Source organism: Oncorhynchus keta, chromosome 23 (assembly GCF_023373465.1).
Source record: "Oncorhynchus keta strain PuntledgeMale-10-30-2019 chromosome 23, Oket_V2, whole genome shotgun sequence".
Lineage (NCBI taxonomy): Eukaryota > Metazoa > Chordata > Actinopteri > Salmoniformes > Salmonidae > Oncorhynchus > Oncorhynchus keta.
The window spans coordinates 36,093,421-36,116,608 of NC_068443.1; the positions used below are offsets into that span (position 1 = coordinate 36,093,421).

The window sequence follows — 23,188 nt, forward strand, 5'->3', positions numbered from 1 at the left end:
GAGCCTCTTAAAGTTACAGGTCTGTGAGAGCCAGAAATCTTGCTTGTTTGTCGGTGACCAAATACTTATTTTCCACCACAATTTGCAAATAAATTCATTTAAAAATCCTACAATGTGATTTTCTGCATTTTTTCCCTCGTTTTTTCTGTCATAGTTGAAGTGTACATATGATGAAAATTACAGGCCTCTCTCATCTTTTTAAGTGGGAGAACTTGCACAATTGGTGGCTGACTAAATACTTTTTTGCCCCACTGTATATATACTTTTTCGTTGCCTGTTTTGCATACTATTTTGGCATTAATACGTGTCACATATCAGTTTGCATACAACGGTTTTTTTTAAATTAAAAAGCCGAATACAAACATGGTCTCTTTTTTTCTTTCTTGAGTAAGGCAGCCCCAAAATGCAGGCGTTTCAGTCTAGCTTTTCACTTAGGTAGAGAGATAGTGTTTTCTTGACCTCTACCTCCATCTACTGTTATTTATGAGTACTGCTCCAACTATACAAATCATACATCAACCACTAGAAAGCGCCCTCTATGCGGAAGTGAAGCTGTCAGTGAGAGACAGGAAATTAAACCAGGAATTTTTTTACTGTAAAAGGAGCACAGACAGATTGCAGTATTCTTCTTTAAACAACAAACCATATCGTCAAAATGTCGAAAAATACTGATTCGAACCAATTCAGGAAGGTGGACGTTGACGAGTACGACGAGAACAAATTCGTGGATGATGAGGATAATGGAGAGAGTCAGGTCGGTCCAGATGAAGCAGAAGTGGATTCGCTGATCAGACAATATCCTTTTACATTGATTTGATTTAATACGTGCACATTTACATTTGATAAAGTGGCGTGAAGCCGATACAGATTTTCTCCAAAATGTTGCAATGCACAGACCATCTGGCAAGTCGTGGTATGATTTTGCAGAATCAAGTATATGCCTTTGCGCGTGTTACTTCAAGTCAGGGCGTGGTGCTCTTATTTATTTTAATCGTTATATATTTGAGGAGAAAATACAATACACGTAGTGCAGTCAGATTTGGTGTTTTATTCAGTAGAAGTTTAGTGGTGGTGGTAGGCCTAAAATTTTGTTTATTACCTGAAGCAGGTTCTGTTTATTACCTCAATGCAGGTTCTGACAAATTGGGGGGTAGGAAGTGGATTCCACAAGTCAATTAGTCATTGAGTTTCTGAAACATAAAAGCAACTTGATTTGAAGAGGTGAATCAAGCCGACCATGACTGTCTCATCAGTGTTAAACTGTGTTGTGTGTTGTCTCTCTGTCTGTGTTCCTTAACACTGTGATGCACAGGCAACCTGATGGAAGCCCTGCAAGCTGTGCTGAAGAATCCTCCAATCAACACCAAAAACCAAAATGTTAAGGTGAGTCTTCATTACAACACAATAGATCTGTTTTGAGCATTTAATAACAGCCCAATGTTAAACACAACTTGCCTCTGTGTTCCTCAACATACACTTTGAGGTTCCATCTCCTCAAAACTGAACTGTAGAGTCTGCGGTTCACACATCATGACATCATACAGAGTTGAGGCATGTGAAAGTGTGTACTTCCTTAGCAGAAGATACTAAAGTGTGTGTTTATAGGATCGTGCTGAGGCCCTGGTGCTTAAAGTGCTGAGCGCCTTCAAGAGTAGTGACATTGAGAAGGCTGTTCAGTCTCTGGATAAGAACGGCGTTGACCTGCTCATGAAGTACATCTACAAGGGTTTTGAGAAGCCTTCTGAAAACAGCAGTGCTACACTGCTGCTGTGGCACGAAAAGGTAAGACTTCTCCTTATTGGTGAATGGCTGGAAGCACTTACAGGGTGTGTGGGCACTGATGATACAGTTGAAGTCGGAAGTTTACATACACCTTAGCCAAATACATTTAAACTCAGTTTTTCACAATTCCTGACATTTAATCCTAGTAAAAATTCACTGTCTTAGGTCAGTTAGGATCACCACTTCATTTCAAGAATGTGAAATGTCTGAATAATAGTAGAGATAATGATTTATTCAAGCTTTTATTTTTTTCATCACATCCCAGTGGGTCAGAAGTTTTACATACACTCAATTAGTATTTGGTAGCATTGCCTTTAAATTGTTTAATTCGGGTCAAATGTGTCAGGTAGCCTTCCACAAGCTTCCCACAATAAGTTGGGTGAATCTTGGCCCATTCCTTCTGACGGAGCTCATGAAACGTTCATCTCTTGGAGACAGAAGGCGTCTCCTTCCTGAGCGGTATGACGGCTGTGTAGTCTCATGGTGTTTATACTTGCGTATTATTGTTTGTACAGATGAACGTGGGACCTTCAGGCGTTTGGAAATTGCTCCCAAGTATGAACCAGACTTGTGGAGGTCTACAATTTCCTTTCTGAGGTTTTGACTGATTTATTTTTATTTTCCCATGATATCAAACAGGTTTGAAGGTAGGCCTTCAAATACATCCACAGGTACCCCTCTAAGAGACTCAAATGATGTCAATTAGCCTATCAGAAGCTTCTAAAGTCATGACATCATTTTCTGGAATTTTCCAAGCTGTTTAAAGGCATAGTCAACTTAGTGTATGTAAACTTCTGACTTCAACTGTATTCTTGTGGGAAGCTGCTATAGACCACCAAGTGTTAACAGTCAGTATCTGGATAATATGTGTGAAATGCTTGATAATGTATGTGATATCAACAGAGAAGTATATTTTCTGTGTGATTTGTAAATGTTGACTGGCTATCATCAAGCTGCCCACTCAAGAAAAAACTTCAAACTGTAGCCAGGTCTTGTAAACTGGTTCTGGTTCAGGTTATCAGTCAACCTGCCAGGGTATTTACAAACAACACAGGAATGAAATCTTCAACATGTATCCAAATCCATAGGATGTAGTGATCACAATATAATAGCCATATCTTGGAAAACCAAAGTTCCAAAGGCTGGGCCTAATATAGTGTATAAGAGGTCATACAAGACGTTTTGTAGGGATTCATATGTTGATGATGTAAATAATATTTTCTGGTCTGGGGTGTGTAATGAGGAGCAACCTGACGCTGCACTTGACACATTTATGAAATGTTATTCTTCCAGTTAATAATAAGGACGCACCCGTTAAGAAAATGACTGTAAAAACTGTTAAGTCCCCTTGAATTGATGAGGAATTGAAAATTGTATGGTTTAGTGGGATGAGGCAAAAGGTATGGCAAATAAGTCTGGCAGCCCAACTGATTGGCAATAGTACCTGCAAATTAAGAAGTCATGTGACAAAGCTGAATACAAATACAAATAAACTGTACTATGAGGCATAAATAAATAATATAAAGATAGATAGTAAAAAAGCTTTGGGGCACCTTAAATGACGTTTTGGGGAAACAAGATAACACGGCTCCATCATTCATTGAGTCAGATGGCTTATTTATCACAAAATCCACTGATATTGCCATCTTATTTAATGACTTTTTCATTGGCAAGATAAACGTCAACAAATGCTGACACTACACGTCCAAGTGTATCTGACCAAATTATGAAAGGCAAGAATTGTACTTTTGAATTCTGTAAAGTCAGTTTGGAAGAGGTGACAAAATGATTGTTGTCTATCAACAATGACATGCCACCGGGGTCTGACAATCTGGATGGAAAATTACTGATGCTAATTGCGGATGATATTGCCACTCCTATTTGCCACATCTTCAATTTCAGACTACTAGATAGTGTGTGCCCTCAGGCCTGGAGGGAAGCTAAAGTCATTCCACTACCCAAGAATAGTAAAGCCCTCTTTACTGTCTCAAATAGCTGACCAATCAGCCTGTTACCAACCCTTAGTAAACTTCTGGAAAAAATTGTGTTTGACCAGATGCAATACTATTACACAGTAAATAAATTGACAACAGACTTATACATGCTTATACGGAAGGCCACTCAACAAGCACGGCACTTACACAAATGACTGATGATTGGCTGAGAGAAATTGATGATAAAATGATTGTGGGGGCTATTTTGTTAGACTTCAGTGCAGCTTTTGACATTATCGATCATAGTCTGCTGCTGGAAAAATGTATGTGTTATGGCTTTACACCCTCTGCTATAATGTGGATAAGAGTTACTTGTCTAACAGAGGGTGTTCACAGAGGGTGTTCTTTAATGGAAGCCTCTCAAACATAATCCAGGTAGAAGCAGGAATTCCCCAGGGTAGCTGTTTAGGCCACTTGCTTTTTTTCAATCTTTACTAACGACATGCTTTGAGTAAGGCCATTATATCTATGTATGCGGATGACTCCACGCTATACACGTCAGCTAAATGACTGCAACACTTAACAAAGAGCTGCGGTTAGTTTCGGTATGGGTAGCAAGGAATAAGTTAGTCCTAAATATTTCCAAGACTAAAAGCATTATATTTGGGACAAATCAATCAATCCCTAAACCATAAACCTCTACATATCATAACGAATAATGTGGAAATTGAGCACGTTGAGGTGACTAAATTGCTTGGAGTAACCCTGGATTGTAAACTGTCATGGTCAAAACATATTGAAACAACAGTAGCTAAGATGGGGAGAAGTCTGTCCATAATAAAGTGATGCTCTGCCTTCTTAACAACACAATCAATAAGGCAGGTCCTACAGGCACTGGTTTTGTAGCACCTGGACCACTGTTCAGTCGTGTGGTCAGGTGCCACAAAGAGGGGCCTCTGAAAATTGTAGTTGGCTCAGAACATGGCAGCACGGCTGGCCCTTAAAAGTACACGGAGAGCTAACATTAATGACATGCATGTCAATCTCTCCTGGCTCAAAGTGAAGAGAGACTGACTTCCTCATTACTTGTTTTTGTAAGAGGTGTTGACAAGCTGAAGGTACAGAGCTGTCTGTTTTTAAAATACTAGCACACAGCTCGGACACCCACGCATACCCCACAAGACATGCCACCAGAGGTCGCACAGTACTACATAGAGCCATGACTACATGGAACTCTACTCCACATCAGGTAACTGATGCAAGCAGTAGAATCAGATTTAAAAAGCAGATAAAATACACCTTGTGGAACAGCGGAGACTGAAGCAACAAGCATAGGCACAGACACATGCATGCACACACACGATAACATATGCACACACACGATAACATATGCACACACACGATAACATATGCACACACACGATAACATATGCACACACACGATAACATATGCACACACACGATAACATATGCACACATTTTTTTTAATCAATTTTTTATTTCACCTTTATTTAACCAGGTAGGCTAGTTGAGAACAAGTTCTCATTTACAACTGCGACCTGGCCAAGATAAAGCAAAGCAGTGCGACACAAACAACAACACGGAGTTACACATGGAATTAACAAACATGGAATACACACGTACACATGGATTTTGTGTTGTAGATATGTGGTAGTGGTGTATGGGCCTGAGGGCACTCACTTAGTGTGTTGTGAATTCGGTATTGTATAACTGCCTTAATTTTGCCAGGCCCCAGGAAGAGTAGCTGCTGCCATGGGGATCCTTAATAGATATGGTAATTGACTGAACATTCCAAATTACCATGGCAATTATGCGTGGTAATATGAATATGCAGCCAGCGATCCGCAGTATCCAAGGTACAGCATCCTATCAACTGCGCCGCTGCGCTTATAGTCTATGGCGGGCCTGTGCGTCAAATCTTCAACAGCAGTCAGCAGATCTCATGACCCGCTGCCCTGTTTTCCCCAACACTTAAACTAAGCTTCAAATCCTTTCAAGTAACGCCGTCAATTAGAGCAAGGTACATAATGAGTCAAACAAGCACTAGGCCTAAAACATAAGCAACAAACGTGAGCTGGTAGATTAGTCAGCCTACACGGGAGAGGAGGGGGGTTTACACTCCCAGTTTTGATGTGAGTCCCGCGCATCGGACATGCAGGACCATCCCTAACCTACAGGCCTACGGTGCTTTTAAAAAAAAAAAATAGATACGGATGAGATGGGTTCATGGTAGGTGCAGTTGGAAGGCTCATGGGTAGGCTCATTTGTTCCCGTGTGGCTCAGTTGGTAAGAGCATGGCGCTTGCAACTCCAGGCTTGTAGTTTCAATTCCCACAGGGGACCAGTACGAGAGAAAAGTATGAAGATGTGTGCACTCACCACCATTGCTCACCTTTGACCCCCTGACACCAGACAATGACGCGGTTGGTTGTGAATGACATCCTGTGTTTTGTGTCCCACCAAGTCCCCACCAGCCGTCATTTTAAAGTGGATCACTATCCTTTTATTTTTTTTTGTAAGTCGCTTTTGATAAGAGCGTCTGCTAAATGACCTAAATGTAAAAATGCCTATCAAAACATTTATTGTAAATGGAAGTGCCACGATCCCAAGGGAAATAGGCCCATGGGAGGAATATGAATTGATGTTAATTTAAATATTGTACCTGTAATGCCCCCCCCCCGGACAAAATATATAAACACGTTGGCCTCAAAAAAATGACCTGTGGGAGGTTTTTTCTATATCCAGAGACCAAAAACCTGAACCGATGAACGCATGTTTTATTTGCGGACGGGGGTGAACTGCATTGCAATTATGCATCACTATAGTCATTACATTCTAGGCTTCTGTTTTTAAATAGATAGGCCTACCACGAACCCATGTTATTCATGTCAAAACATGGCGACACCTACACACGCGGCAGCGAGTGGGCATGTCGCACATCTCACAGACGTCAGTAACGGTCCAGAAAGCAAGTGCCTCCAAAAACCGCACCCTATAACACGTTATTTTGAGAACGTTGTCAGTCTATCCAGAGACACCAAAAGCTGACCAGATAAACACACAAGCTATTTGATTAGCAGGAGAGAGGAATTACATCGAGTGATGACAAACCTCTCCAGTGGGTGTCCCGCAAGCTGCTGATATAATGCTGTTCTTTGCATTCACTGTGTTCATACTGTGTGTCTTTCTGTGTGTGTTCTAGGCTCTCTCTGCAGGAGGAGTGGGCTCCATCGTGAGAGTGCTCACGGCCAGGAAAACTGTGTAGGGCTTGTACTGGACCTGACTGACTGACCGCTGGGACCACTCACTCTGGGGATGTGCTGGCACTGGAAACCCCCCAGGGGGCGTGTGTTCATAACGCGTCTCAAAGCAGGAGCACTGACCGAGGGTCGGTCTGGCCTTTTAGATCCTAATGAGTAAGAATACACGGACGCTCTTGAGACGCTTTATGAATGTGCGCCCCCCGGAACTGGTTTTCTCTCTACGCTTGAAGGAAGCTCGCAGACATCGGACAGCCTGTCTCAAACGGCCCCTTCGTAGTCCTAAAATGTTTAACGATATTCCATCGGAATCCAACGTTTGTCAAAATGTTGTTGTTGTCAACGAAGTTGAGAAATACTTATATTGTAAGATTCACGTCATCGTAACGTCGTAAGGATGACATGTGCTATTGTGTAATTTTCCTAGATAAATATTGTGCTATTGTCATGGTGGGTAGGATGGCACCGTCAAGTAAGCTTTCATGCCCTCTAATGCAGAGACCAGTTTGTGTGCGATTACGCTGGAACAAGTTAACCTGGTCCCAGATCTGTTTGTCATCTATAGCCAACTCCACTGGGCATTAATAATATACAGCACTAACAGATCTAGGGCCAAGCTAGGAACGAGCCCTTTGGAATGTAGTGATGGAGTGACGTTATCACTATGATCCTGGACACATGTCTCAGAGGGCCTCTTCTTTTCTATAGCCTATTTACAAGTATAGAAAAATATCCGAATGTCTTGGTAGAGTTATTGAGGGAATATCACGTTCCTTTAGAACAAGTGTACACATTCTGAATCAAATGACCAAAATGCCTTATTGAAATATTCATTTTTTTATATATATGCTGTATAGGACATTTCTGGATTTAATAAACAATCTTACAATTTTTTTGTTTGTTTTATTTCCCTGAAATGTTCACATTTCTTAAATTTCAAACACTAACCTTTTCTCTATGGGAAAAACAAGACAATGGAAAATGCCTATGAAAATACTGCTGAAAAAACCCTGACATGCCACTCGGTGTGTTTTGATTGCTTTCTTCTCTTTATTCATATACTGGTATCTAGCAAAGGTTCATTTTGCGTTTCTTCCCTGATCGTTGTTGTCATGGTAACCTGCGAGCCGACCACAGCTGACCCAGGTGGTAGATCACCCAGTCTCATAAAGTTCGTCCTAGATCACCAGTCCGTCTGCCATCCAGTCATGAAGAAGGATCTGCTCTAGAACAGGCCTCTTGGTGGGATCCTGCTGCAGACAGCAGTTGATCAACTCCTTACACTCTGTACCATAAAGGGGAAAAAAATGATAGGATGGTGAGTTTGCCTTTGGGTCCCTATTTTATATATATTTTTTGTCATTGAGCACCATTTTATGTATCCATAACCACATCTAAATGCATATATATATATATTTTTTTGTCAATCACCACCTTCCGGAGACACCTGAAACCCCACCTCTTTAAGGAATACCTAGGATAGGATAAAGTAATCCTTCTCACCCCCCTTAAAAGATTTAGATGCACTATTGTGAAGTGGCTGTTCCACTGGATGTCATAAGGTGAATGCACCAATTTGTAAGTCGCTCTGGATAAGAGCGTCTGCTAAATGACTTAAATGTAAAAATGTTAAATGTAAATACCCACGTTTACCAACACAAACTCTTTATTTTCTCTCTCAAATGGTCTATTGCACTTGCCTCCCCCCCGCTCACCTTTAGTCAGGCCCTTTTTGAAGCGCAGGCGCCCAGCAATGATATCAGCCTCCTTGTTGAAGGGCAGACGGCCGCACACCAGGCCATAGAGCAGTACCCCCAGTGACCAGATGGTGGCGTGGCGGCCCTGGTACACACCACTCAGCACCCACTCTGGAGGACAGTACTCCTCTGTGCCTGAGGGGTGAAACATTATATTTTTTTATTTATCTTTACCACTAGTCATGTCCATTAGGGCACACTGACAAAATGTTTTTTTTTAACGGTAATGAGCGCTTCTTATTGGACGAGTTTAGATAGTACCTTCCCATTTCCCTCGGTTTCAGAGCATTTCCTTGTATTCCGTGCCTACTGAACACGATAACCCTGACCAGCCATTCTCCTGTTGTGTCCTACCTGAGTAGTCTCTGTAGGAGGATTCTCTCAGAAGGTCTCCGCAGCCAAAGTCGATGAGCTTAACCCGCAGGTTGTCCGTCTGCACCAGCAGGTTCTCAGCCTTGACGTCTCGGTGCAGGACCCCTCGGTCGCGGCAATGCCGAACAGCCAGTACCACCTGCAATAACATAATATATGCCTAAGTAAAGTGTGATTTAGGAGTGACTAGAGATATTTGTGTATGTGATCCCTGCGAGAAATGAACACACAACCTTAGCATTTCTAGCACCACACTTTTACCAACAGCGCCACACAGGTCTCGACCCATCACCTGTATCATGATGATCCTGGCCAGACACTCGTCCACCCGGCCTCCCAGCTCCTCGATGAAATCAAACAGGTCCATGCACGGATAGGGTCTCTCCAGCACCAGGATGAAACGCTCGCCCTCCTCGAACCAGTCCAGCAGGCCCAGCACGTAGCAGCAGGACGGGGGCCGCGAGACGATCTGCATCAGGGCCACCTCCAGGGGCAAGGCACTCCTCTCTCCGGGCTGGAGGTGAGAGGGGTGGGGAAGTTGGAAAGGTGAGGAGGAGAGATGGGATGGAAAGGTTGAGAGGGGGGTTGCCATTAGATGAGGTGTTCTCCACAGGTGAGAAGGAGAGTGAAGAACAACAACAACAACAAGCATTCCCTTTATTGAGCGTAAGGACAAACAGAACACCCAACTGTTTCCCAACGGAGAACGGAAGAGGGCGAGCCAAACCCAGACCAAAACCCAGTAGGAGCGTTCTTGTCTCCTTAGACTTACAGTACTTGCCATTGCGTCAACTAAAACAGGCTACTTACAAGCTTTACGTATGGCTCGGCCATTCCTCTGTTCACATACTTTATGGCCACCTGACGGGGTAAAAGCAACATGATATATGCATATAGTAGTGTGCTTTCACTTCTTGCGTTATGTGAATATTGATAGATGAAAATTCTAATGTTTCCTCCTATCTGTTAACTTACTACGACCAGAATTAGAATTCTTTAACCAACTGTTAAAAGCTTCACCTGTTGGCCGTCACTTTTGCGCATGGCGGCGTAGACCGCCCCACATCCTCCTTTACCCAGCATGCTCCCCAGTGTGAAGAGAGACTCAAAGCTACCTGCAACAAAGTTACGCATGAGATAATGCCCAAATCATCACAGATTAGAAATAACAAACTCAAGATTAGATACTGTTTCATGTCATATCCAAATACTAGTTGTTCCTTAGCCTGGTCCCAGATGTATTTGTGCTGTCTTGCCAGCTCCTGTGGTCATTGTCAGGCCCATGGCAAGACAGCACTAACACATCTGGGACCAGGCTAATTCTTCTTCGATACTATGTGTAGTCCGGTCTTACTGGGGTTGGGTCCATGATTAAAGATACTGGAGTCTGAGGATGAAGAAGAAGAGGATGATCCTCTATCGTTGGGTAGTGGGTTCTTCAACTGGCCTCTCCTATGTCGGGTTAGATAGTGGATAACGATGGGTATCTCCGGACTAGTGTTTCTATTGTTCTTATTCCTCTTCCAGCCCTCCCTGGACCACACCCTCTCCACCAACTCCTCACTGCTCTCCTCCTCCTCTCTGGCCCTCTTTCTTCTCTTCCGTTTGGTGTTGTCATCACGCCATCTCAGGTTTAGTCCCTTACCATTGTTCACCAACCCTCCTCTCCCTCCCTTCAGTCCCGAGCAGGAAAGAGCTGCGCTCTCCTTTCCCTCCTCCTCCTCCTCATCTTCCTCTTCCTCCTGGACTTTGTTCTGTCCTCTCAGGGTTTCCTCTTTTCTCTTCCTCACCCTCTCTCTAATGGCAGCAGCTTCTCTCTCAAGCTCGGCCTGCCTATGTGGAGCTGGAGCTGGGGCTCTGGGCCTTAGTCTGTAAGTGTACGTTAAGGCTGGAGTGACCCGTCTTCCTACTGTCTCACTCTGAGAAGAAGGACTTCTGCTGGATGTCTCACTTCGACTTCTGCGTCGGCTCAGGAGCGATTCCTCCCCCATGTCCTTGGCTTTGGCTCTCTCTCTGGACTTCAGTTTGATCATGTTGGGCCTCATGCGTGGGTTCTTGGCTCGGGATGGGCCGGGAGAGTCGTTGTTGGTGGGTTCGCTCCTACTTGGTTTTGGTTTGGGTCTGGCTCGGCCTCTAGCGTTCTCTACTGGTAAATGGTTGGGTGTTCTGTTGGTCCTTACTCTCAACAAATAAGGGAATGCTTGTTGTTGTTCTTCCTCACTCTCTGTCTCCTGGGTGTGACTCTCCCTGACCCTCAGCCCTGATATCTCTTCAAACAGACAAGCAGCCTGCTTCATCACTCTTCTACTTTCTCTCTCCTGTCTTTCTCCTTCACTCTCTCCAGATGTCTCACTCTCACTGGCAGAGCCAGAGCTGCTGCTGCTACCTTCCTCTTCTTCCTTACTCTCATCACTCACTCCCTCCCTCTCTCTGCAGCTCCCAGGAGATAGGTCCCTCTCGATCTGGGACCTGCGTCTCCTGATAGGGTTGTCTAACCTCCTGCCTTGGGGAGAGTTTATCCTTCTTCCGCACGGAGACCTGCACCTCCTCACAGAGTCAGCCTCCAGCCTCTTACGGGGAAAGTGTTTCATCCCATCTCTAGAGCCGATTACTGGAGGCCTGCGCCTTCTCACAGAGTTGGCGTCTACTCTCCTGCACTGTGGCTGGGGAGAGTCTCTCCTCTCTGTTGGCTCAGAGGCTCCTGGTGGGCAGGGGCAAGCCGGAGTCCCACGCTTCCCTCTCCCCTCTCTCCCCCTCCTCAGGACTTTCAGTGAGTCTCTGGCCATGGAGAGAGGTCTCCTGAGCCCCCTACGCCTCCCACAGACTGGCAGGGAAACAGAGTACCACTAAGTTTTCTCAGACAGAAACAACCACCTAGTAGCCTGTTACCGTATGTTTTACCACTATAATCTATAAGATTTGTAGCCCTCGCCTCTTTAATGGCATCTTAAAGAAACGGTTAATTCAGACAGGGTTGACCTTACTAATATTCTGTAAGAGTAAACATGAATCTACAAAGTAAATGCATAATTCAAACTATTGGCATGTTCTATATATTGTAATAACCAATGATATTGTCATGCAATATTTATTTTCAATTCATTATCTGAACATACCAGGGGCAGTTGATGGATTTGACAACCTCCAAGATGCCATACCTCATGACCCACTGACTTTGTTGTCCTCAAATGGATACAGAGGGATGGTGATGTCACAATAAACCACATATGGACTGTTCATGATGTCATAATGTCTATGGTGACTGTGCTTGGACACAATATGATGTCACAGAGGAGGTTCCACATCACAATTCCATAGTCTGACTACCATAGTAACATATTGTTTGCGTTATTTAGAAGTCCATCTATCAATAACCCAATGAATGTTACTATGGTAAATAATTTGTTTGAACTTTAATTTAAAAAAAATAAAAAAATGTATGTCCCAATCACGTCACTTTTGTGTCCGTGTCGATTAGATTAGAATGTTGATCACACAGTAGCTTATCACTGACTTTGATTTCCAGACCTCAAATGCAACTGTCACCCATACACTGATAGGTGAACTTGTACAGTCGTTTGACGTTTAACATCGGTGTACTGTTCCCACTCTCAACACTGACGACTAGGTTCACTGCCAGTTGGTTACAGGCACACTTGATTTTTGTTGCCTCAACTCCCACCGCCTTACAATCTCTAGGAAAGCTGGCAAAGATAGGAACACAGTGAGGGTTCAAGGGGCAGAACCATATTAACTCTCTCTCTAGATCAGGTAGTCCAGAGCTCAGCTGTGCTGTGCCAGACAGACAGAGTGATAGGGTTCAAGGGGCAGAACCATATTAACTCTCTCTCTAGATCAGGTAGTCCAGAGCTCAGCTGTGCTGTGCCAGACAGACAGAGTGATAGGGTTCAAGGGGCAGAACCATATTAACTCTCTCTCTAGATCAGGTAGTCCAGAGCTCAGCTGTGCTGTGCCAGACAGACAGAGTGATAGGGTTCAAGGGGCAGAACCATATTAACTCTCTCTCTAGATCAGGTAGTCCAGAGCTCAGCTGTGCTGTGCCAGACAGACAGAGTGATAGGGTTCAAGGGGCAGAACCATATTAACTCTCTCTCTAGATCAGGTAGTCCAGAGCTCAGCTGTGCTGTGCTGTGCCAGACAGACAGAGTGATAGGGTTCAAGGCCCGTTTTCAAAAAGCATCTCAGATTAGGAGTTCTGATCTAGGATCACCCCCCTCCCTGTAATACAATCTTCTTCATTATGATCTAAAAGGCTAAACTGATCCTAGATCAGCACTCCTACTCTGAGACTCTCTTAATGAATACTGGCCCTGAAATACACGGTGGGCCATAAAGACTAGGCAGAGGGAATGTGATGTGAGTTCAATGAGTGCGCTGTGTGGACTTTAAGCACATGCTATTGATAAGACCAAACGGTTGAGGTACTGGAATCTTTATAAAAACGATCAGTTCAATCAGTTCCTTGGATGGGATGATAAAGTTTATACCAGTCAGGCTGTTTTCTGAAGCCTCACATTCCTTTTCTTTCTTTTCTGTATTCATTTTATTGTTTCCGTGGTTTGTTCAACATGAGAAGATTATTGGTTCTCCTATCAGGTGAGTTTACCGTACACATAATGACTTCGCATGATCCTATGTGCACGACTGTGTTTGTCTCTTGGATGAGTGTATAAGCAGAACAGTCAGGGTGGTCTCACGTGTGGCGCAACAGTGATACCTAGAGGGAATGGAATGGTCGTCAGAGGCCGTCGGTAACCGTTATATTCAAATGGTTGCCGTTGTAATCAACCTTCCTGAACGGTGAATTCGCTTTGTGAATATGAGTCCAGCACGGCAGACAATGATCAACAGCAGTGCTATTCAGAATGAAGAGACACACACCTCCTGAATTCTATTAATTGCAGTTTGCCAATGTAATGTTGTCATTCAAAATATAGAATGATCAGATCCGAGAGGTCAAGGAACTCGTCTAATATGATTTTTTTTATTTTTCAGTCTTTTTGATCCTAGTTTCCTGTTGTCCTGAGAGCGACTTCCTGTGTGCGTCTGGCAAATGTGTCCCAGTTGATGATGTCTGTGATTTCAAGGACGACTGTGACGATGGTTCCGATGAGGAGTTCTGTGGTACGTCAATCTGAAATCTTCCTCCGGCTTCTCTGCGTACTCTTCAGCTCTAGAGAGCTATTATTCTCTTCTCTCTGCTCAAAACTCTTCGTTCTTCTCGTTCAAAATGCCCGACAGAGGCTGTGGGAACCAGTTGTTTCTTCCTTTGATAAAAAACAAACAAACACCATTCTGTCTAACAATCAAACACTTTCTATCCCTTTTAGTTTTTAGTCTTAATGTTTCTCTAGCGCATCTCAGACTGTTTGCTGCGTCATATTCATTAGGGCACACCGTGCAACAACAAACAAAAAAAACAAGCGTTTCTATTGGACAAGTTCAGGTAGTCCATCCCTGTGTCTGCCTGTTATCTTCTGTTTTGTGCCCAATGAATACGACCCTGGTGTCCCCTCTCAGGGTCGTGTGATTTTGAGCGCCACTCCTGTGGATGGAACGACAGCAGTGTGGGAGTGTACCGCTGGAGGCTGGAGATGGCTAACATCAGCCTGATTCCTGGACAGGACCACACCACGGGATCACCCTGGGGTATATGTCTCAATACACACACTAAGTTCATCTTCATTCCATTGAAATGGACGAAAGATGATCTCAGTGCTGCGTTGCTTTAAGGGAAACCCAGCCCGAGGGAATAGAATGGTCACATAGCTCCATTGTTATGACTGCTGTGTTGTCCATGTGCGTCTTTGTACAGTATCTGTGCTGCCTGCTTGATGTGTGTGTTTATATGTCCCAGGTCATGTTATGCATGTGGAAGGAGACTCAGCAACACACTTTGGCAAGGCCGTGTTGTTGCATTCCGTTGACAAACCAATGGCTTTGGGATGCCATATAAGGTAAGGAGAAATTCTGTACTAGTCAGCGTTTCCCGTTGATTTCCGGCTTTTACGGTTTTAATCATTGCATAAACAAAAAGAGGAGGAGGGAGAGTTTGTGAGGTATAAAGTCATAGTTTTTCATCTGGGAAAAAGTTTGTTTTGTGTCTTAAAAGTATTTACTAACCTGATGGTGTATTGAAACAGCTATTTACTAAAATACAAACAAATGCTTTTCTATGTGGTAGCTAGAGCTCATTTACTATTATATAAAGAAAGAGTTTAAAATAATATTTGTGGGTTCTTAGCCAGACATGGTCAGAGGTCATTGGCCTTAGCCATTACACCTTAGCCAAGAGGTCCAAGCCTCTTGTTGAGGTCGCTACAGTAGCTGTTGTACTAAGGATGCTCTGATATTTTTAGCTTCTGGTACCACCTCTATGATGACGTTAGTGTGTCCACTCGGATGTATCTGAAGATGATCCGAAACACTGGGAGCACAGAATTACTGATGATCTCCAAGCCACAGCAGAATAGAGGATGGGAGAATGCTACGGCCTTCATCGGTAATCAACCAGGAGGTTTCAAGGTTGGCATTGGAAACACACACACACACACACACACACACACACACACACACACACACACACACACACACACACACACACACACACACACACACACACACACACACACACACACACACACACACACACACACACACACACACACACACACACACACACTCTCACACTCTCACACTTGTACATGCACACTCTTGCTCTCTCTCTATTGTCCTCCCCCCTTTAGTTGGAGTTTTCTGTGGACCCCTCATTCCTTGGAGCTCAGGACATCATGCTGGATGATATCAGCTTTGAGAGCTGTGGGGAAGGGGACATACCTGCAGGCTCCCAACTCCTCACCTGTGGCTTTGAGAAGGACACCTGTGCCTGGTAATGACAATAACAATAACAACCATAATAAGAATCAATATAATCTCCAATCCTCATAATCATACTCATCATCATCATCATCCTCCTTAAAATAACATTATTCCTGGTGATGTTTAAAGGTACCCAGACCACACTGTTTCCCTTCTGTGGAAGAGAGCAAAAGGAATAGACCACACTACTGGCAGTGGTAAGTCAAGGGTTTGCCAAACCACAGACTAGATCATATCCTAGATGGAGAGATGGAAGGAGAGGTGTTTTAGTCAGGAAATGTAAACAGGATTATTCTCTTGGTGTGTGGTTTTGTTTATTTGATGTATATTTTGGATGTTGACTACACTACACATGCAACAGTATGTGGACACCCCTTCGAATTAGTGGATTTGGCCAGTTCAGTCACAACTGTTGCTGACATGTGTATACAATAAAACACACAGCCAAGCAATCTCCATAGACAAACATTGGCAGTAAAATGGCCTTACTGAAGAGCTCAGTGACTGTCGACGTGGACCGTCACAGGATGCCACCTTTCCAACAAGTCAGTTTGTCAAATTTCTGCCCTGCTAGAGCTTCCCGGGTCAACTGTAAGTGTTGTTATTGTGAAGTGGAAACGTCTAGGAGCAACAACAGCTCAGCAAAGTGGGAGGCCACACAAGTTCACAGAACGGGACCGCTGAGTGCTTAAGCGCGTAGTGCATAATATTTGCCTGTCCTCGGTTGCAACACTCACTACCAAGTTCCAAACTGCCTCTGGAAGCAAGATCAGCACAATAACTGTTAGTTGGGAGCTTCGTGAAATGGCTTTCCATGGCCAAGTAGCCGCACACAGGTCTAAGATCACCATGCACAATGCCAAGCTTCAGCTGGAGTGGTGTAAAGTTCACCTCCATTGGCCTCTGGTGCAGTGGAAATGCGTTCTCTGCAGTGTTTAATCACGTTTCACCATCTGGCAGTCCGACAGACGCTACAGCATGCAATGACATTCTAGACAATTCTGTGCTTCCAAGTTTGTGGCAACAGTTTGGACGGCTCTTTCCTGTTTCAGCATGACAATGCCACCATGTACAAAGTGAAGTCCATACAGAAATGATTTGTTGAGATCGGTGTGGAAAAACTTGACTGGCCTACACAGAGCCTTGACCTCAACGCCATCGAACACCTTTAGGATGAATTGGAACGCCGACTGCGAGCCAGGCCTAATCACCCAACATCAGTGCCCTACCTCACTAATGCTCTTATGGCTGAATGGAAGCAAGTCCCTGCAGCAATGTTCCGACATCTAGTGGAAAGCCTTTCCAGAATAGTGGAGGGTGTTATAACAGCAAAGGTTGGACCAACTCCATATTAATGCCCATGATTTTGGAATGAGATGTTCGACCGAGCAGGTGTCCACATACTTTTGGTCATGTAGTGTATGTTTCTGTGGATTACATTTCACATGGTAATCAGACACTAGGTTTCCATCCAATCGGAGACTTACAAATATGCTAAAACCTGCATTAAAAGAATATGTACATTTCCCATCAGAGATGTATTTCCATCAAGTTTAATGCATTCCGGATTAAATGCTGTGCGTGATGACGTTGTGCACATAAAAATAACTTTTGTCATTAAATTCCCATTTTACAGAAGAAAAAAAAATGCAAGTGACAAGTTTTGTCACAAAAATGGTTGCGTTATAGCGGATGTGCCCACTCTGGTCTTGGCACACGCCAGCAACTCGGATACAGTGCTGGTAGGCTAGCCTATTATTATGGACTAGAGCAGGATTCTTTTTATTTGTCAAATGACAGCCAAGAATGGATCATCATGTCACCAGAATAAGACCATCGATATTTATTGGAAAGGAGCATCAAACTCATCTCCTTGCACTTTCATCCCCCTGTGAAGTTCATCATAATGTATTTAATCTGTAGTCTAATAAACTTCATGCTTTCCCGAGTCGTAGTAGGAGGCCCACACAAATGATGGTTATTATATCAATATGTGTTCATTGAATGCATTTCCACCGCTATTTCTCACATAATTCATTTTACTGAAACAAAAAGATGCCACCTAGTGAATTATTATTATTATTATTTTTTTTACCAAAGACTGTTCCATTTTTTTTAAATCCATACTTTACTTGCATAAAAAAGTTGGATGGAAACCTGGTTAGAGTACAAGATCGTTCTCAACTGTGCGTGTGCATGTGTTAACAGGTTATTTCATGTCCATTAACCCCGGCAGTAAACTGGACCCCTCATCAACAGCCAGACTCATCAGCTACCCTCAGCCAGCAGGCACAGTCATCTGTGTTAGCTTTTGGTATCGCATGTACGGCAGTGATGTTGGTAAGGATATTTTTTTCCGGTCAAACTCAATATCTTTGAATTCATTATTTCATCATTTTTTCCCTGGCCCAATAAAGATACAATTGCATTGGGGAGTGTCAATAGGCATGATAACTCTGACATCAGACTCTGAGGAGGCCAAGGGGGATCAAAGCAGACCAAATGGTGCCTATTGTCACAGTTGAACAGACATGACCCCTATCTGGTTCTACTCCAGGCTCCGTGAGGTTCCTCACCAAGTCAACCAGAGAGCCAGAGACTGTTGTGTGGATGAGACATGGGACTCAGGGGAACAAGTGGCGCTTTACAGACCTCACCTTCACCACTGACACCCCACTACAGGTACATACCGTATGTCGGATCTTAATTTGACCCCTTTCGTCGCAGGAGAAGAAATAATCCTGCAGCAGAAGGGTATGAATGGGTGTTTAATATTTAGAATAAATCGACATATTTGTAGGGCGTAGATGTATTTTTTTTTGTTATAATAAATTGTTCAAGGCAAATAATAGGTCAAATAAATGATTGGTTGCCTCAGTGCCTTTGTGATGCAGTGGTTACAGCCACTGACCCGGCTCACGGTTTGAATCAGTAATGTATATAAACCCTGGATCAAATCAAATCCAATGTATTTATATAGCCCTTCGTACATCAGCTGATATCTCAAAGTGCTGTACAGAAACCCAGCCTAAAACCCCAAACAGCAAGCAATGCAGGTGTAGAAGCACGGTGGCTAGGGAAAACTCCCTAGAATGGCCAAAACCTAGGAAGAAACCTAGAGAGGAACCAGGCTATGTGGGGTGGCCAGTCCTCTTCTGGCTGTGCCGGGTGGAGATTATAACAGAACATGGCCAAGATGTTCAAATGTTCATAAATGACCAGCATGGTTGAATAATAATAAGGCAGAACAGTTGAAACTGGAGCAGCAGCACGGCCAGGTGGACTGGGGACAGCAAGGAGTCATCATGTCAGGTAGTCCTGAGGCATGGTCCTAGGGCTCAGGTCCTCCGCGAGAGAGAAATAAAGAGAGAAAGAGCGAATTAGAGAGAGCACACTTAAATTCACACAGGACACTGAATAGGACAGGAGAAGTACTCCAGATATAACAAACTGACCCTAGCCCCCCCGACACATAAACTACTGCAGCATAAATACTGGAGGCTGAGACAGGAGGGGTCAGGAGACACTGTGGCCGCATCCGAGGACACCCTCGGGCAGGGCCAAACAGGAAGGATAAAGCACAGCCTCCACACCACTAATGCAGTAATGAATAGTATTTCACTAAACATTTTCAAGGACAAAATTACACGTATTAAAGTCTTTTTTTGTTGTAGTCGGGACAGTATCATTAGTAATCTCAAAAAATAATACTATAAGGAAAATGTTTTACATATTTTTTTCATTTGAATGTTTAGCTCACATAGTATAATTGAAAAGTCTGCATTAAGGTGTCTGTAATAGAATATATATGGCAAAAATGGATGTAGACGGGAGCCAGCGTCGCCCGGGTTTGTGGAGGTTTTGACCGGCCGGGTTGCACGGTGTGCGGCTGGCTTCCAGGTTCAGCGAGCAGTGTGTCAAGAAACAGTGCAGCTTGGCAGGGTCATTTTTTGTGGTTCTCGACTTTCGCGTCTCCCAAGTCCGTACAGGAGTTGCAGCGATGGGACGTGACTGTAATGACCAATTTAGGCAGAAAAAAAACGACAGGCTACAGACTTTGGTGTCAGTCTCCACTGAAGACTACCTGTGCTGGAGGACATCTGCAAGATGCTGCTGGCAGGGTTAAATAATAAATTCATGTCAAATCAGTTAAGACTAAGTAGTTGTCTTTTTTGTTTGCTGTCACAGTTTACCATAAGGTGTAAAAAAAATGACCAAACTAAATGTGTAATTAGTACTTCTGGCTGGATACTTTGTTTACTCTTACTGGAGGAGCTGCTTGAGTAGTTTCTTAATTGAGTAAATTACAATCTACTTTTACTAAAGTACAGATGTTCAGTACTTTACCCACCTCTGCAAATTATACGTAGCCAAACAAGAAAACGTGGGCGAGCATTCACACTGGAGGAAAGTTTATTGTTCTACAGTAGGCCCAAATCAATCAGCTGAGGGCCCAAATCAGCTCATCCACTCAGCCAGGGAAACAAACAGTAGCCTATTATTGGTTTTCACATCTTTCGTTATATGGCAATGGATAGGCTAACGGGTAGCCGTCAGAATGTAGATTATCCTAATATAATTTTAAAAACAAGGGGTCTATTGCAACCGCCGATGGCACAAGATGATCGCCAGTTGATGTCTTGTTAAACCTCATTTTCGCTCCCTAAAAGATGATGTTGGTGTTACCTTAGTCAGAGATCTGTGTATAATGATGAGATGCTCATGTCTCCAACCTAACAATGGGAGTCGTTGTCCCAAAAGCAGGAATCGCAGGCATCAAGTTTAGGCCTGCATATTACTATATGTGTGTCCTTCTGTGGCTCAGTTGGTAGAGCATGGCGCTTGTAACGCCAGGGTAGTGGGTTCGATTCCCGGGACCACCCATACGTAGAATGTATGCACACATGACTGTAAGTCGCTTTGGATAAAAGCGTCAGCTAAATGGCATATATTATTATTATATATTACTAAGCCCACGGAAACGCATTGGACTTATTCTGGACGGATTTTGGTGAGAGTGAGCCCTCTCGCTTTGCCTCTTCCTCTTTGTCTTAGTCCTGCTTGCAACCAAAGTCCTTCATGATACGCTTGCCCTCTGGTTGGTATTTTCATCAGAACAACTTAGTCCTTTTTTTTAACAGACTAAGGGCGACTTACAGTATCTATTTGACAAGCGTTCCATAAAATGCACCATTGAAAGCATCCTGTCGGGCTGTATCACCGCCTGGTACGGCAAATGCGCCGTCTCTACATTTTGACCATATACCATCTGTATTTTTCAATGTATTGTCATGTATTTTGACCACAGAACGTGTGTTTTTCAGTTCATATTGGAGGCTGTGGTGGGTGGTAAGCAAGGTAGCATTGGCATAGACGACATGGTAGTGAGCAGCAGCAGCAATGTGAATGGCTCCTGTCCGGCGGAGAGAGAGTGCACCTTCCAGGGGTCCCTGTGTGGCCTGCAGGTGGAGATGTCTGGAGACTTCACCTGGAACAGAACCACCGGGGCCCTGGGAGCCAACACCTCCAGCCCAGCGCTGGATCACACTCTGGGTACTGAACTGGGTGAGAGAGACACGCACGCACACGCACGCACACAAGCAGGCACTCGTGTACACACACACACTCATCCTGTATATGATGGTATGTTTTTGCTCAGGATACTACCTGAGTGCCCAGCTGTGGAACCACCACGTGGGTAGCAGGGGGCGTATGATAACGGGGGTGAACGATGCCACCCCTCGCAGTGGAGAGTGCTGGATGTTTTGGTACCACATGGAGGGCAGGGCCTCAGGGGAGCTCAACATCTATCTGCAGCCCTTCTCAGGCTCCAGGAACCAGACCCTACTGTGGAGCAGGACTGGAGACCAGGGAGATCGCTGGAGACATGGCCGAACTACGGTCCTCAGCCCTGATATACCTTACCAGGTACATGCAGACACTACTGGCACTGCTTTTACTGCTGCTGCTACTGGTGCTACTACTACTGGTGCTGCTACTACTGGTACTACTACTGGTACTAATACTACTGATACTACTACTGCTACTACTACTACTACTACTACTGGTGCTACTACTGGTGCTACTACTACTGCTACTACTACTGGTGCTATTACTACTGGTACTCCTCCTACTGGTACCACTACTACTGGTGCTACTACTTATGCTGCTCCTACTGGTACTCCTCCTACTGGTACTACTACTACTGGTGCTACTACTGCTGCTGCTACTACTACTATTGGTGCTGCTACTACTACTGGTGCTGCTACTACTACTGGTGCTACTACTACTATTTCTATTTCTCTTACTCTACTGCTGCTTCTGCCTCTTCTACCACTATTATTACTATTACTAATGCTACTACTGCAACAACTGCTGCTGCTGCTACTGCTACCACTACTACTACTGGTGCTACTACTACTACTGCTGCTGCTACTACTGCTACTATTATTACTGCTACTACTACTACTGCTGCTACTATGGATTATTTGTAATGAAGATTAAGTAATCAAATGACAAAAATGAGGTAACTGTAATCAGCCCGGACGACTTAAAAACATGTTTAATCAGGATTACAGTTACTTTCTTAAACAGCTAATGACATTGGGGCGGCAGGGTAGCCTAGTGGTTAGAGCGTTGGACTAGTAACCGAAAGGTTGCAAGTTCAAACCCCTGAGCTGACAAGGTACAAATCTGCCCCTGAACAGACAGTTAACCCACTGTTCCTAGGCCATCATTGAAAATAAGAATTTGTTCTTAACTGACTTGTCTAGTTAAATAAAGGTATAAAAAAAGAAGGGATTTCTTCATCCAATGGAACATTTGATAACACTTCGTCAGCACCTCTGTCATTTTGTGCACCCTCAAGACTTCTCACATGCCCTCAGCTCGGCAAGATTCTATTGTCCTGCTGATCGCCCGTCAAGGGTGCGTGGCTTCTTTTGTGTTCCAATTGATTGAATCGATAGGTAAGGCTACCAAACCATTTTACCACAGGCCTGGTCAATCAGAAAGTTGTCTGGACTCCATAGAGTTGCTGCTTTGTTGTGTATTTACAGTTCACTTTCACTCTGTCCCTGAGTAGCGGGAAAGAAAATGCTTTCTAATTGAGCAACATTTCAAACCATGAACTATCGAACCTATTGTCCAACCCAAATGTTATG

The 23,188-nt window shown here is 43.9% G+C and overlaps 3 protein-coding genes across 3 annotated transcripts in view; 2 read left to right on the forward strand and 1 right to left on the reverse strand.

Annotated features, from left to right (window-relative positions):
- The first annotated feature begins 529 nt into the window (after nt 1–529).
- On the forward strand, nt 530–7,887 carry LOC118402250 (actin-related protein 2/3 complex subunit 5-like). The gene is made up of 4 exons (XM_035800293.2): nt 530–795; nt 1,311–1,383; nt 1,606–1,782; nt 6,939–7,887. The coding sequence occupies exons 1-4, from the start codon at nt 656–658 to the stop codon at nt 6,999–7,001; spliced, it is 453 nt and encodes a 150-aa protein (XP_035656186.1). The 5' UTR covers nt 530–655; the 3' UTR covers nt 7,002–7,887.
- A 161-nt stretch (nt 7,888–8,048) lies between these two features.
- Nucleotides 8,049–11,422, reverse strand: LOC127911091 (serine/threonine-protein kinase pim-2-like). Its single transcript, XM_052477361.1, has 6 exons — nt 11,077–11,422; nt 10,146–10,240; nt 9,418–9,639; nt 9,108–9,264; nt 8,712–8,888; nt 8,049–8,281 (listed from the first exon to the last, which is right to left on the reverse strand). Exons 1-6 carry the CDS (start codon nt 11,420–11,422, stop codon nt 8,175–8,177), a joined length of 1,104 nt encoding a protein of 367 aa, XP_052333321.1. The 3' UTR covers nt 8,049–8,174.
- Nucleotides 11,423–13,572: 2,150 nt separating this feature from the next.
- Nucleotides 13,573–23,188, forward strand: part of si:ch211-106h4.4 (MAM and LDL-receptor class A domain-containing protein 2) — a 43,787-nt gene continuing 34,171 nt past the window's right edge. Inside the window, exons 1-11 of the mRNA XM_035800294.2 lie at nt 13,573–13,742; nt 14,142–14,270; nt 14,667–14,795; nt 15,004–15,103; nt 15,506–15,671; nt 15,893–16,035; nt 16,155–16,222; nt 18,234–18,365; nt 18,583–18,707; nt 21,350–21,590; nt 21,685–21,953. Of these exons, the coding sequence (XP_035656187.1) occupies nt 13,715–13,742; nt 14,142–14,270; nt 14,667–14,795; nt 15,004–15,103; nt 15,506–15,671; nt 15,893–16,035; nt 16,155–16,222; nt 18,234–18,365; nt 18,583–18,707; nt 21,350–21,590; nt 21,685–21,953 (1,530 nt within the window). The 5' untranslated portion in view covers nt 13,573–13,714. The remainder of the gene's footprint in view (nt 13,743–14,141; nt 14,271–14,666; nt 14,796–15,003; nt 15,104–15,505; nt 15,672–15,892; nt 16,036–16,154; nt 16,223–18,233; nt 18,366–18,582; nt 18,708–21,349; nt 21,591–21,684; nt 21,954–23,188) is intronic.

Excerpts from the sequence above, each read along its gene's own strand:
- LOC118402250 (XM_035800293.2), top strand. The coding sequence starts at position 656 with ATGTCGAAAAATACTGATTCGAACCAATTCAGGAAGGTGGACGTTGAC. Across the intron at positions 1,384-1,605 it reads CCAAAAACCAAAATGTTAAG|GATCGTGCTGAGGCCCTGGT; the intron begins GTGAGTCTTCAT and ends GTGTGTTTATAG. Across the intron at positions 1,783-6,938 it reads TGCTGCTGTGGCACGAAAAG|GCTCTCTCTGCAGGAGGAGT; the intron begins GTAAGACTTCTC and ends TGTGTGTTCTAG.
- LOC127911091 (XM_052477361.1), bottom strand. The coding sequence starts at position 11,422 with ATGAAGCAGGCTGCTTGTCTGTTTGAAGAGATATCAGGGCTGAGGGTC. Across the intron at positions 8,889-9,107 it reads CTCCTACAGAGACTACTCAG|GCACAGAGGAGTACTGTCCT; the intron begins GTAGGACACAAC and ends TTCACCCCTCAG. Across the intron at positions 8,282-8,711 it reads CAAAAAGGGCCTGACTAAAG|AGTGTAAGGAGTTGATCAAC; the intron begins GTGAGCGGGGGG and ends TTTATGGTACAG.